We start from the raw sequence: 15,114 nt of genomic DNA on the forward strand, positions 1-15,114 counted from the left end.
AAACATATTAGTACACATCGACGGTTGCTTTTATAGCGCTTCAGTATTTTTGTTTGATGGAGCTGTGAATGACATCTCTGTATGAAGGCAAGCGCAATGAAAACTGGTAAATGCTTTGTTCCGGTGATGAATGTCTGTTTTAAAATAATTTTTATTTCGAAAATAAATATATTAAGAAATCCCCTTTATTGGGCTATTATCTGAAAGGATAAACTCCACAATTCAGAGTCCAGACTTTACAATCATATCTTTACCAAATGAAACAATGGGCTGACAAGATATACAGATATATCAACATGATGGGTCCATACCTTGTAGCACATACATAGAAAGAGCCCGTTTAGAGTTTGCTCTGAGGCTTTGTGATGCTCCCCAGAGCCTTTGCCTTTTGTTTAAGTTCAACCTTCTGAACTTTCCCTGTCGAAGACCTAGGCAGATCCTGAAATATCACAGTTTTTGGAGCCATAAAATGTGGCAATCTTGCACGACAAAAGGCAATGATACTTTCTGCAGTAACCTGCTTGGGTTCCTTGAGCTTCACAAAGGCGCAAGGGGTTTCCCCCCAGAACTCATCCGGGCGCCCCACAACGGCAGCCTCAAGTATCTCTGGATGATCGTATAGAATAGATTCAACCTCAATAGTACTCACATTTTCACCCCCCGAGATAATAATATCCTTGGACCGGTCCTTGAGCTCAATATACCCATCAGGATGCATGACCCCTAAATCACCTGTCCTGAACCAACCCCCATCAAAAGCAGCCTCAGTGGCAGCTACATCATTAAAGTACCCCTTCATGACGGTATTTCCCTTGATCATGACCTCCCCAATTGTTTTCCCATCAGCATAAACACTTTCCATAGTTTCTGGATTCTTAACATCAATACCCCACAGACCAAGGTGTGGGACACCTTGTCTAGCCTTCAACTTGGCCTGCTGTTCTTGTGGCAGAGAGTCCCATTGGGGTTTCCATGCACAGACAGATGAGGGGCCATATGTTTCAGTGAGGCCATATGAGTGAACCATATGGAAGCCAAGCTTAGTCATGGTATACAGCATTGCTGCTGGTGGCGGGGCACCACCAGTTACCATCTGTACACTGTGTGTAACAGGCTTTATTTCGTGGGGTTGGGCGTTTGCAATTATGTTTAACACTGTTGGTGCACCGCTTAAGTGGGTAACTTTGTGCTCTACAATGGCATCAAATATTGCACTTGCTGTTACATTTCTTAGGCAGACATTTGTGCCACCCTGTGCAGCTATGGCCCATGCAAATGACCATCCATTGCAGTGGAACATTGGGACTGTCCATAGATATACAGGCATGGATGCCATTTCACATAATAAAACACATGCAAGGGAATTGAGATAAGCACCTCTGTGACTAAATACAACTCCCTTTGGGCTGGAGGTAGTGCCAGACGTGTAATTTAGTGCAATGGAATCCCATTCATCGTCAGGCCACCTTGTTTCAAAGTTTTTGTCCGCATTGCTCAGAAGGCTTTCATAAGTTAAGTATGCAGGGTCTGTATTTTGGAAATTTTGTCTACTATTCAGTTCAGGAATCAGTACCAGAATAGGCATCTTTGCATTTTTATGTTGTGAGAATAGATTTAAAACTTCATGAGCAACTTCTAAGAACTGAAAGTCTACAAAAATAACCTTTGCCTTGGAGTGTCTCAGAAGCACAGACATTGTGCGTGCATCATGACGGATGTTTAAGCAACAGAGCACTGCCCCTGCCATTGGCACTCCGAATTGCAGCTCGTACATTGCTGGGATATTGGGAGCCACTACTGCAACCTGAAGGAGTAAATGACGATGAAAAGATCAGTTTACATGCATGTCAGTGTTTCATGATGTTTCAGCATCTTTTGAAAGGCTATCAATCCATGATATTATACAAATCTATGGATGATCATTGTGTATGATTTAAACTAGAAAGAAAGCTCATTATTCTGTATGTCATATTAAAATTGTATCATCATACTCGTGTATAACTATAATCCAATTGTTTTAATTCATACAAAGTGGCATGTGCACATCCCAAAGTTGCAGGACTCTATGACATAAACAGTTTAAAACTTATATGTGTCCAAGTAGCCAGGAATTCACAACGAGCCAATATGGATTGGCTTGGGAAGATTCCACAGGAAATCTATCCTAGTCGGATCATGTAACATGGCCATAACCCAAAATTGGATCATAAATTCCATCAAATTCAGTTGAGTTAACGACTGTTAAGAATGCTTACATGTTATGACCTCAAAAATTCAGTCTTGTTTCAGGGGCAGAATTAGCATAATGACATCTGAAGTAAGAATTTTACTACATTTTTTGATTCCTATTAAAAAGTTATTCACTTACTAAAATGGCTTCTGAAATGGAGCCTGTATGCAAAAGTTATGGCCTCTGCGTGTTGCAGGAATTGTAAAATAATCAAGTCTGTTTCCTTTTCATGACTTACCTGTCAAGGCAGTTTTGTAACTGCATTAAGTAGCAGTTTTGCAAAAAGGGTAGTTTCATCTCCATCAACTGAAAAGAGGGGTGGTTAGAGCATTAAGTGTTTAGTCAATAGCATAGAACTTGGGAACAGCATATTAGAAAAGCAAATCCGTGTTTATGAATTGGGCAATGGAATATCCATGTAGAATACAGATCAGCAACCCCAAACAGAAGAAATAGCCCTCATTGGCAAGCCAAAGAACTTATTTAGAGCAGCCAAATCTTTTGGCATATTAGTTTTGGAAGTTAAAGTCTGCATGCTATGGTATATGCTTCATGACAGAATAATTTAAAAACTATGAATTTGTACTTGTCCAAAACTGTCTTCTTTGCATCAAGAATCTCAAATTAAACAGCAGAATCGTTTAGCTATACAGTTTTCCCATATGTAATCAGGCTCTAGTGGAGTGTCACAAGTGCCATTAATTCATTCAACACTGCCATACAGAAGGCAATGCTTAGGAAAATTCTATACATTTAGGGCATCTTGCTCATGACTCAACGTCTGCACCATTAGAACTCCTGATTTTGACATAGCCTTAAAGAAAACCACTCAAGTCTGCCAAGGATTCAGTGTAATTGATTATATGTTTATTTGATTTGTAAAAATGTCACTTGCCTACAATAGTTTTAATGATTAGTCCATGAGACATGCATAATCAAGCTTAGAAAAACTTAAAACGTTTAAGCCATATTGGAGCAGTTTATATTCTTCCAATTCTACTTGGGACATGCACCTGTCTCATTTGAGTATGGCCACATGTACATAGAAGTATGCCTGTGGTCACTCTTTCTTGCCTCCAGACCATGGCTCAGATGGACTAGTGCACATTATGGTACTTGAGAAGACACTAAATTAAGGCTGCAGGGATCATACAATCTGCAATAAGGCATCGATAAGGGTGAGTAAGCTCACAGTTACATAAACCAGTCTATTCTTCAATCCCATGGATCACCAATTAAGCAACTAGTTAACCAATTCCATGGGACACCAATTGTTCCAGTTGCAAGAGGTAGGTTTCCCAGAGGAGGTTTGCAGGAGGGAGTTGTCCAACCATTGGTTGATAATGAAATTATAGAGGGAAGTGGTGAAAGTGTCCTTGATGAGCAAATAATAAGGTGTTGCAAGGTGTGTGCCCTTGGTCCTCCTTGTGTTGTGCAGCATAGAGCTCAGGTTTGAGGCATGGCTTAACCGCCCCCTGTGGATTCACTAAATCTCACGGTTGTATCGGGCATTAACAGGTCTATCTTTTGGTGCAACGGTAACCGTGTTTCTAACAAGTGGTATCGGAGCCAAGGTCATGGGTTCAAACCCCTTGCTTGTGTTGTGCGGGGGGGATTTGTTGCAAGGTGTTCGCCCTTGATCTCCTTGTGTTGTGCAGCGTAGTGCTCGGGTTTGCGGTATGGCTTAAGCAACTCTCGTGGATTCATTAAATCTTGTGGTTGTATTGGGCATTAACAGGTTGATCTTTTGGTGCAATGGCAACCATGTTTCTAACATAAGACACACCATTGCCTTGCCCAAGAGACGCATTGCCCTTGATATTCCTTTGGAGAGAACTTTGATGAACTTGGAGGAAGGAGATAAGACAGTGCAAGATGTCAAAGCATTGGCATGTGAAAGATTCCTCTTAGATGATGAATTCATCAAGTCTAATGAATTTAAAATGATGCTGATCTAAGGGAAGCCCAATGCTGACATCCAAAGAAAGAATGAAGAGGATCAATAGAGAGAATATAGCAATGATGAGTACTTCTCAGAGTATCCAAAAGCAGATTGAATTTGACCGTGCAAACATGACCCTTGAGGAGGGGAGAAGATTTGGCAAAGAAAGTGGGTTTCTGTTGCCGCCAGGTTGGGATATATCTTTTGCCATAGCCATGGACACTATTAGGAAGCAAGATGTTGAGGATGATGTTTTGGGAGATGAGGGGCAAGCAAAGGAGTTATATTTTGGCTCTAGTTTCAGTTCAAAATATGAAACAATAGCTATATGGGCTATAGCTCCAAAACATAACAAGCCTCAGGTTACCAAGAACAAACAAATTGAGTGGCAAATTGATTTCTAGAAGATTGACAGACACCCGTGCACCTCAAGCTGTATCTTTTGTTGTGGGTGTTACCATGTTTAGCGAGGTTGCAGCCAGGAATTTGCAAGCAGATTTTGATAAGCTACATAATGAACATGCAAAGTTGTTGCTTGAGTGCAAAACGGTCAAAACAATGATGGTGCAGCCTAAATTAATCACCAAAGAACTTGTGAAGCCCCCTCAACCCTTTGATAGCGTGCCTCAACAAGACAGAGACACCTTGATGTTGAGGATCAAGGACTTAAAAGACAAACTAAAGATGGGCTAGGAAGCGGAAGCTAGTAATAGAGAAAAAGGTGTGTGGTGCAGGGGCACCTCATGTCCAAGGCAATAATGACAAAGGAAATGAAGGTTCAAAAGATGCATAATGATTTGATTCATCCATATTTACAATAAGATAGGTTGTTTTGTTGACTTTTGTAATAAACCCCACCTTGTTACCCAATGTCATGGGTTTGGTAGGATGATAAGCCACCATGGGCATATGGGCCTAGGGGTATCATGGCAAGTATTTTAGGTGTTTTTGTGTGTTTATAGGTGTCATAGGATGTTCTGAACATGTTTTATTGAGTCACAAACCATCGGATTCAATAGGTGTCAAATTTGGTTAAAATATGCCAAAATTCTCAAAAAATTGTCAAAGTTGCTAATGACCATTTTTGGTTAAAAAGTGCAAATCCTTTCCAAACGGTTCCCATTGTTCAAAAAGTGGTTGATAACTGATGGGAAGGCTATAAATCATGATTCCAACCACTGTTTTGGGTTTGTTGAGTCGTTTGTAATCATTTGGCATCTTTGAAGCAATAGAAATTCTGTGATTTTCCTGCAATTCGCTGCTATAAACGTTGTACCGTACAGTACGGACCTCATAGAAGCATAAAACCAGTGGGATGTGTTAGATAATTGAATCACCTTTCAAATGAGCCTAATATGAGGTCTTGATTCATTCTGGAAGTGGAGATATCTGCAATTTACTGGAGGTTGCTGGGTTTGGACAGCGTTACCAAGGGTTTTGAGCAAATATGGAATTTTCTTGCTAATCCTTCTTAGTCACTCAATGGCCCTGGAGGAGAAGCAAGGTTTAACAGTGTACTTTAATATTTTGAAATCTTTTTGCAGGTTAGGAGTAGAAAAGAGCAAGGGTTTGATGCATTAAGGTGGGCAACTCCATGTGGCCACCTAGTGAAGGTATGCAAGAAGGTTCCATATCTGGAGTTTGGGGTGTCACCAAGGTCTAAAACCTTGTAGTTTGTGATTTTTTCATGTCCTCAACATGTTCCAATTTTTGTTTTGATAGGGCAGCACTTCTGGAGTACACTTCCTTTGGAAAATAGACCTAATTGGGGTTACTAGTCCTCTGGGCCAAGGTAGGGTTGAGACCCTTGTCTAACTGACCCGTCAGAACCCTTTGGATATGTGTTAGTAATCCATGGTAGGGGTCTAAATCAGTCATCTTTCTCAGGGGTCCTTTGGAAAGATAGGGAGAAAAGTAGCAATTCTGGTCCGGCAGGGCTACAAGGGCTAGTAGACCTTCAAAATAGCAATTTCACTAAATTACCAAAGGGGGGTCAAATAAACCATTGGATAGGGTCTCTCTGATCTAGGGGACACCAAAACATCACATTGTGAGTCACATATGCATTGGGAAAAGTGCCAACCATAGTTGGACCAAGTTGGCCTAGTGAGTCTCCTGCAGCCATTAGGAAGCATTGTGGGGATAGAACCCTATATAGAAGCAAACAAGTTGGAAATGGTATGGAACCTGTATATCCAAGTCTTGAACACCCCATGAAGTCAGTTTGAAGTGCTAGGGTCCTTGGTTGGAGGTTTTGAGTAGAAGAACCCATTTCATACCTTGCCTGGGGCTCTGCATCAGTGTGAAGGATTTTACTGATTTGGTTGGTAACCTTTTTGATCATAGAATGGCATGCATTTTGCAAAAGGTTGGTGATGTATGGGGCTGTTCTGATAATCCGAGAAAGGCCAAAGACAGTCATTCTGAGAAAAACTCAAGTCTGAGGCAATTATATGGATCCCAAGGATGATAATGATGAATAGAATTCAAGGGAATGAAAAATATAACCCTGAGGCACCAGTAGAGATTTCGAAAGCACATGAAGTGACTGGCCTATTGAATTACGTATCAGCACATCAGAGTAGACTTGAGTTGACCCATAAAAAATAATGAATGATTTCAAGGCATTAGAGGAATGTCAATTACCTCCAATAGTTGGCAGTAATGGTGACATGAAACCATTGGAGCATTGGAGAGCAGAATTTCAAAGTACCACTCCAATTCTAGTCACATCAGTTGTGCAAGATGATAAAGTTGATCCTATTTTGTGTAATACAAAATTGGATAAATTACTGGTCATAATAAGGTTGGATAAATTACTGGTCATAATAAGGGCTTGAGAGCAAAATCAAGGAGACCGAGGTGTTAATTATATGTAAGATATATGACACATACACACAAGCTAGCAACAAAGCTAAAATTCAAATGGCCAACTGAGGAAGTATTTTCCAAGTTTGTTGGCAGTTACTCTTGAGGCTGAGGTTATCTGATAGCCTGGTTTTACATGATTAACTTCCTATTGTTTCTTCATCCATCTCATCAGTTTTGACAATTTCAACGGACTACAGGCCTTCAATATTTTTCTACATTGTTATGATTTCCCACGTGTAGTAAGCTTTCCTTCTAGTTAGGAAGTTGGAGTTATTCTTTGTCAGCGGCTTGCAATAAGCCTTGATTTTCTCTAAAAGGTTTCACGTGTATTGTGACAGTCCATAACTAACTCATCATGAGGTCCTAGTATGACAAGTGTCACCCATCCATGGGGCCATTCTTTGTAACTTTACTTTTTAAGGGATCATTTTATTGTAATGGAGGTTGGATAACTGAGGAAAATGCATTATAATACTTGTAAATTCTGTTTGAAGAAATACAAAAGGAAAACGGTTCTCTATCAATTCTTTTTCTTAAGGCTTATCTCTGCTTGAGTTATATAAATGAATTTTTTTAGTTTATTGTTATCTCCTTCTATAGGGTTGTGTGCCTCTAGAACAAGTATCTAAGGGTTTCAAGTTTCTTCACACATTTTCTATGCTGAATTATTATTTTGTATAGTCATTACAAATCTTTCACAAATAATAATGGGGAATACAAATGCTACAAAAGATTATTAAGTAGGATATAAATTGTCTAAACCACATTTGTAGGTTTTACCTATTGGGACGGTATTAAGAAGAATTACTGATAGTTTGCAATTAATTCTATATTTCCTCAAATAGGCACCATGAAATGATAATTTGTTACAATAATTACAAAAGAGATGGAGGCTCTTAAATAGAGAATACAAACGATCTTTCCATAATGGAAACGATTAAGAATAGAAACATGAAAGAAAACATCCTAAAAGGAAACTAAACAACTAAGATTAAGATGACCATTATAGAAACATTACATTATTATTTTAATACCCTCCCTTAATGGCCATCCTTCTTACCACCCTAAGAAGACTCGTCATAATTTGTAGGTCATTTGGCCATGAATGCATAGAAGCCTGCCCTCTTCTCCTTAGAATGCTCAATGACATGAGCTTGCTGAGACCCTCTGGGGTTCTGTAGAACTTCTGGATAAGACCAAGTTTACCACAATCCTTCCAACTTGATGTTGGGTAACAAAGTCATCCATCTTACACAGAGATAACCTTCTCAAAAAATTTGATAGATTTTGTCCAAAAAATTGTTAAAAACTTTTGCAGAACAACATTGTTTTGCCCTAGAAACCCTAGGTGTGACCCAAAACAAGCTGCAAGAAACCATGATTTTTGTGAAAAAATCAGCAAATCCTTGATGTAATGCCTTGATCACACACCTTTGTTTTTTGTTTAAAAAAAGGTAAAAACTCACACCGACATTGCATGGCCACAAAAAAATGTAGAAACCCTTCGTGTCCATGGAATTTTTAAAAAAGAATTTGCTGCGAGCACCTGGCACAAATTTCGAGGCAATCAGCCCAAAAATTTAAAACTCCTGATTTTATTGCAAGAATCTATGAAAAACAAAAACCATGATTTTGTCAAAAAAAATTGGAAAAATATTTCTACGAAAGTTAATACAATTCGAAATTTTTTTTCGACAAAAACTAAAATACCCAGGTTTGAAACCCTAGGTGATGAATATTATAGGAAACCCACAATTTTTCCCAAAGATCGTGCAAAAACCAAAAAAAAAAAAAAACTGTTAGAAATCTAGCATAAAAATTGCAAACCCTTTTTCACTTGAATTTATAGAGAGAGATTCTGCCTTTTTCCTTTGCAGAAGACAGAGAACCGTCGTTGCTGGAAACCCTTTTGCATCGCAAAGAAAAGAAACCACGCTTTTTCTCAATCGCCAAAAACCCTTCGTCGAAAACTTCCTCCCTTCGCGCGATTTTATCAGAAAAAAACTTCCGTTGCTACAATTTTCAGATGAAAACTATTGCTTGCGGAAAAACAAGACCATGTTTTCTATAAATAATTCGTGCCAAAACGACCCAAAACGTGCTCGTGAACTTCAAACCAATTTGCCGAACCTAGGCAGGAAGAAATAAGAAGAAATCTCGACCCCACACATGCAGGAAATCACAAGAAGACGCAATGCAAATTTGTTGTAGGAAACAAATCCACATGCAAATCCTTAGAGAGCCCACGTTTCCTCCGCGATTTTTTGAGAAACCCTACATGATTTTCCTTTCAATCAAAGACGCGATCTGTAACTTTCTGTGATTTACAACAGAGAAAATCCTTTGATTTTTATTAAAAAATCGACCAAAAACTTCTGGAGTTTATTTCCGAAAGTTTTTGGAATGATTATTTCCAGAAGTTTTTGAAAGGATTTTCTATGTAAATTTCATTGTCATTTCATCTGACAGCTTGTTGAAGATGGAACTGTGATTTTGCAATATGTTTCAATTGTGGATCAGATTGTAGATATTCTAACCAAGTTTCTGAGTTCGGAAAAGCTTGTAAAATTTAGGGGCAACTTGGTGTAGTTAGTAGAATGATCATTAAGGGAGGGTATTAAAGTAATTATTGTTATTTATTATTTAATGGTCATAAATTTTCCGTGTTTCTTAGTTTATGATTGTTTCTCTTATAGAAACATTGTCTTGTACTTTGTTATTTAAGGCGCTTTTCATCTCCATTTATCATAAAAATAATCATTTCACACCAACCATTATTTAGAGATTTCCTTCCCACCTAATTGATTCTAAAATGATAAATCCATCAAAGAGTAAATTATCTCTATAATATTATTCAAATCCACATCAAAATGTTCAAGGTACAAGGAATAGAGTAGTCACTCTCCATAACTTTACACCTTGCCTATTTTGTGTGAATTTTCATATCTCCTTTGCACTGAAATTGAACTTTGAGAGTTAATGAAGAGCCTAAAGTGCAAGAGAGAGCTCTTGTTTCTTTTGTTCATTGGCCAACTATTCAGTACTCTTGATCATAGGAATTCACAACTCCTTAAAGATTATTTAAGGTAGGTTGGGGAACCAACAGTGTCAATCTCAACATTATTGCCAAATGCACACCAATTCCAACCATGACTAAACCATCCTTTTGTCAATAGCCAGGAAGACCATACGAAGCAACGCCAATCCTGATTTGTATATCTAAAGTGAAATATCAGTATCTTTCTTTGACATTGCTTCATCCCTTATGCACCAAGTCTTTCCAGTGCTAAAGACTAGCAACTCTACGGTGCACCAATGCTACTTATATATTCAGTTCTTGTAATGAAGTTGAAACATTTCAACTACAATCAGCACTATGGCCAGCAACACCATATGAAGCAATGCCGATCCTGATTTGTACATCTAGAAGCAATGATTAGCATTTTGGTTTGGCATTGCCTCATCCTTCATGCACCAAGACTTTCCAGTGCTAAACTAAAGTTTGTGCTAGAGACGAGCAACTCTATGATGCAGAGAGCAATGTACAAAGCTCATATGTTTTCTGATAATACATGCATACACAAGGGATGATGCATCACTTTCAAGCTGATAGATACATAAAAATGACATAAGTAGCATATATACTTTTCAAGAACAAAGTGTATAGAGATCTGTAGCCAACTGTCTGTTCATGGCGCTACATTATGTTCAGTGTATATGTGATGTTCTGATAAACCAACAAAATTCAATGAGGTTCATGGTCGTATAGTCCAAAACGTACAAATTCTGATAATAACATAGTGACATGTAGTCATGTTATGGGATACTCAGGTGTTGGGACACAGACATCCCAAAAATATCGAGTCAACCCTCCTAAATCAGCATAGTTCTAATGAGTTCTGCCTACTCAAGAAACTCAAGGCACTCAGAGTAACATGGTTCAACGGAGTTCCGCCTACTCAAGTCTCAAAGACTTTCTAGGCATTCTGCCGGGTTTCAGAGTACAAATAACAAACAAAAGCTTAAGGTTGCTCAGACATTACCTGAAACTTAAAAGACTACATGATAATCATCCTCTTCAGTAGCAAATTGATACAGAGGTATGTGGTAGTATTTCTGGGGCAAATCGACTCTTCCTTTTCCTGGTGATGGATTGCTGAGTGCAATTCGAAACGTTGATACAAAAAGCATACACAGTTTGTCCCAGAAACACTTACACATACTACATGAGTGGAAAACTCATGCCTAATGATACAGAGGTTTTTACAATGTTGCTAAGGGGTAGGTGAAACAAAACCACAACTAACTATCATCATTGGCATAACTGAATTCAATTGGCTGGATAGTGGGGTAGGTGAAACAAAACCACAACTGACTATCATCATTGGCATGACTGAATTCAATTGGCTGGATAGTCATCAAAGTTGACAGTAGTCAACAATAGACATCACATGAAGTAGACGAAAATGGGAAAGACTTGAAGAAAAACATAGCCAAGGAAAGGAAACATAGACTAGCGCCCATGGATTAATTTAGATATATATTTGAATGACTCCAAAATGGGTTTTTTATGGTCCATTCCATTGGAAGTAATTTGTTAAGCAAGGCTTAACAGGGCAGCCAAACATTATGATGAATCATTTTCAAAGACTCAAGGAGACAAGGAAGATGGCTTCTTTAATTTAGTAAGGTAGCAAAGTTAAGTTAGATTTCCTTGTATATTTGAGGAATCAATTCCCGAGTTTCCATAATAATTGAAATCATTATCTCCACAAGGTTAAACCATATATTGCTGGAAAGAGCTACTTACAACATCCCCACTTGAAATATTAAGTGAAGAGATGGCAGAAGCCAGCCTAATGCAGCGTTCAAGTGTCTCTGCCCATGTATACCGCACAGAGCCATATACAACAGACGTGTGTTCTCTGTACACATTGCCAGCTCGCTTCAGAAAAATTATAGGTGATAGAGGCATGTAATTGGCAGGGCAGCGATTAAGATTGTCCATTTCCACAATTTTCTGCTACAAGACCTAGCCCTGTAAAAGCATTAGGAAATCAAAGAAATGACAAGAGTCTGCAGAGTAGAAAAGCAGGAAACAAAGTAGTAACTAGAATAAGCCACAATCAAGAACCCTGTAGAAATCCAAATCCCTTCCCATTGCATATTACAGAGGGATGGAAAACATGAAAGAATTGCATGAACAAATGCATTTATTACTTTTACAGTTGACCCTAAATAAGCCACTGAACGTATTTGTTACAAATTATGTGCCTTTCAGAATTTCAAAAATTGGTTTTTTCCATTGATTCTATAATATAAAGTTCTGTGGGTTCCGTTTATGTTTTCAAAACAGTGTGTTTGTACAATTTATTCTATACGAGCAAAAGGAAATACATTTCTATATGTAGAGATAAGAAGGAAATCTTAGAAAAGGTTTGTCAACTCCAGATTGAAGATTCAAGAAATTTGAAAAAGATTTCTCAAATCAATAACTGAGTATTTAACGGTTGTTTTACAAACACGACCATTAGATAAAATTTATATTTTTAGAGAGAAAGAATGACAATTTCATAGAGAAACCACATGACAAGGTCAGGCAATTCTTCAAGTAAAGGGAACCTTTGCTTTTATCAGAAGTAATCTATCATTTAGAGCTTATGAGATGAATGATTTTATCTCTTGACAATCAAAACAAGCAATACATAGATGCTCATTAAACTGAAGGTAAACTGGTTCTTATGCAAACTGAATCAAATCATTGTTTCCAAGAAGAAGTTCAACCCTTTTATGCTTCAAAGTTGCACGAAACCAGTTACTGAACCAGCCAAATATAGAATTCAATCCTTCAACACGAAGTTAAAATTAAATGCCTCAGACGGAGAAATAAATGAAGTGAAATAAAAAGAGAAGCGTCAACAGGATCTATTAAACGCTTCAAAATGCAGAATAACGCATAATACATTTACAGTTCTTTGACTGTATAAGACACGACAAAGAATTTAGAATATTATTGTTAGAACATCTAATAAGAAGACCATACACTTTCTGAGCTTTAGGACATGGATCTTGTGCTGAAGAAACAAAAATTGAAATTTAAGAAATGAAGGGAAGAAAAACTAGTGAGATAAGAGATTCACTGTTTTTAAGCCGTGGAAAGAAAAGAGAACAAAATATCTAGTTAAAAAGTAAACAAAAATTTCACACGGCTTTTCGAAAAAAGCTCATTTTTAGTATTATGAACTGTGGAAGTTAGATATTAACAAAAATAATTTATTTTAATATTATGAACTTCTGATTGACAATGTAGTTCAATAGAACTCAAAGCACATTAAGGCCAAAAGAAAAGAAGCAACGTAAAAGAACCCTGTCAGCTGGAAAGCAGGGCTTTCCCTTAACCTATGGGGTGATGGTTTACAGCTTAATGCGCAAGGTATGGAAGAGATTCATCATTCCTGCGATGAAATCACGGCTTTTTTGACAAGAAGATAGTAAAAAATTCTGAATCTTAAATGGCTGTTTGATACTTTATCATCAATGAAGCCAACTATAAAGCCATGAATCCAAATAAATATTGTTTCCGCATCTCTGATCTGTACTTCAAAAGATTGAACAAAAGAAATAAATCACCTTTAAGATGCGCAAGTTGTTTTTGTATAATAGTAATAAGAAATATTGATTAGAGAGACTCATAAGAGCATTCTCTTCGTTGCAAGAAGGAAGCCAACATCTCTAGGAAGAACGTTCACGAAGTGATTGAAGCTTATTATCCAACCTATCTTCGCTGCTGCAATACAGGCAGCCCATATTAAAGCTATGGTCCCATAGAGTGGAGTTACCTATCTTAAAAATGTAAATCCTTAGCAATAATGCTATGTGATGACAATAAAATCCTCCAAAGTGACGGAGAATCTTTCAGCACCACAACAGAAGCAGCCGCTGAGAGTTTAAGAACCCAAAAATAAGGACTGATTTTCTTACATAATACTCCAATTAACTTCGTAACAGTTTATTCCTTATGTAACGGGACCTTCCTTAGTAAAAAATTTAAACGCAGAAGCCCACAAATCTTTCTTAACAACAGTACGGCGTTCTACACTTCTAAGAAAGGCCCAGGTTACATATCTTAACATTTCAACACTATGTTCAAACTCAACCCACATGGGAAGAAAAAGAAAATCAGACATTAAATTTAAAAAAAAATCCTAGCCCTTTTTATTTCCCTCCCTTACCTTTTCTTCGCAACCCTTCTTTATTTCCAGAAAGCTTCAAATTCCTTAAGAAATTCTTCTGTTCTTTAGACAATCGAGTCCTGTTTAAGACTCAGGACTATTTAAAGAAAATAATCCCAACAAAAATTGCTCTCCGAGAATAACCAAATCGCTTAAGCAATCACCTGTAGATAAATCCAGCACCAAAAAGTGATCACCCTAAGCTTCAAAACAGTCAAAGAGATTCTCAGAGCCAAAATAATTAAGTAAGCCCAAGGTAAGGCAGGTTGGGTCGCTGGATTGAGTCGTGAGGATACTCCTGGGGTACTGAAAATAAAATAAAATAAAATATATATAAAATTACAACGAAGATATCCGCGATAGTAATATGGATAAGCAAAAAAGTTAAAATCTCATTCAAAATAAAAGAAATACGTGAAGCCTGCTTACTTCTGTTATAATTTTCTGTCAGATGTATCCAACGGCCAAGTTTTCAGGCAAATATTAGAATTAACACCGATGAGCTTCAAATTTATCGGAAGAATCTGAAGATTTGACAAAATATGTCACGTTGGATGAAGACTGATAGATTTGATAATCCATTTGAAGTTCCTTGAAAGACGTCCTCCCTTAAGACTGCAGGGAAAAGATAAGCTGTAACAGTTCATACATCACATCTCTGATGTTCAAGTTGTTCTGACATTATTGAAATTAACACAAAAAAATTTGATCATATAATTAAACAACTAAAAAACAAGTCTCTTAAATCACATCTATTCAAAACGTCAATTCTTAAAATTAACATTAATTTAACTGACACATTTTTCAAATTCGATTAAAAAATTTAAATGGTAAATAGA

General features: G+C 37.5%; 1 protein-coding gene across 4 annotated transcripts; it reads right to left on the bottom strand.

Moving 5' to 3' along the window:
* Positions 1 to 135: 135 nt before the first annotated feature.
* Positions 136 to 14,902, bottom strand: LOC131076787 (butanoate--CoA ligase AAE1). 4 transcript variants are annotated; one of them, XM_058014106.2, is made up of 4 exons: positions 14,705 to 14,902; positions 14,276 to 14,439; positions 11,854 to 12,081; positions 136 to 1,804 (listed from the first exon to the last, which is right to left on the bottom strand). In XM_058014106.2, exons 3-4 carry the CDS (start codon positions 12,049 to 12,051, stop codon positions 341 to 343), a joined length of 1,662 nt encoding a protein of 553 aa, XP_057870089.1. In that variant the 5' UTR covers positions 12,052 to 12,081; positions 14,276 to 14,439; positions 14,705 to 14,902; the 3' UTR covers positions 136 to 340. The 4 variants fall into 4 exon arrangements, with proteins under 4 accessions (XP_057870089.1, XP_057870088.1, XP_057870090.1 ...); XM_058014105.2 differs by having other exon boundaries at positions 14,276 to 14,581; XM_058014107.2 differs by lacking the exons at positions 14,276 to 14,439; positions 14,705 to 14,902 and adding an exon at positions 13,674 to 14,232.
* Positions 14,903 to 15,114: the final 212 nt, after the last annotated feature.

This window comes from Cryptomeria japonica, chromosome 11 (genome assembly GCF_030272615.1).
Source record: "Cryptomeria japonica chromosome 11, Sugi_1.0, whole genome shotgun sequence".
Lineage (NCBI taxonomy): Eukaryota > Viridiplantae > Streptophyta > Pinopsida > Cupressales > Cupressaceae > Cryptomeria > Cryptomeria japonica.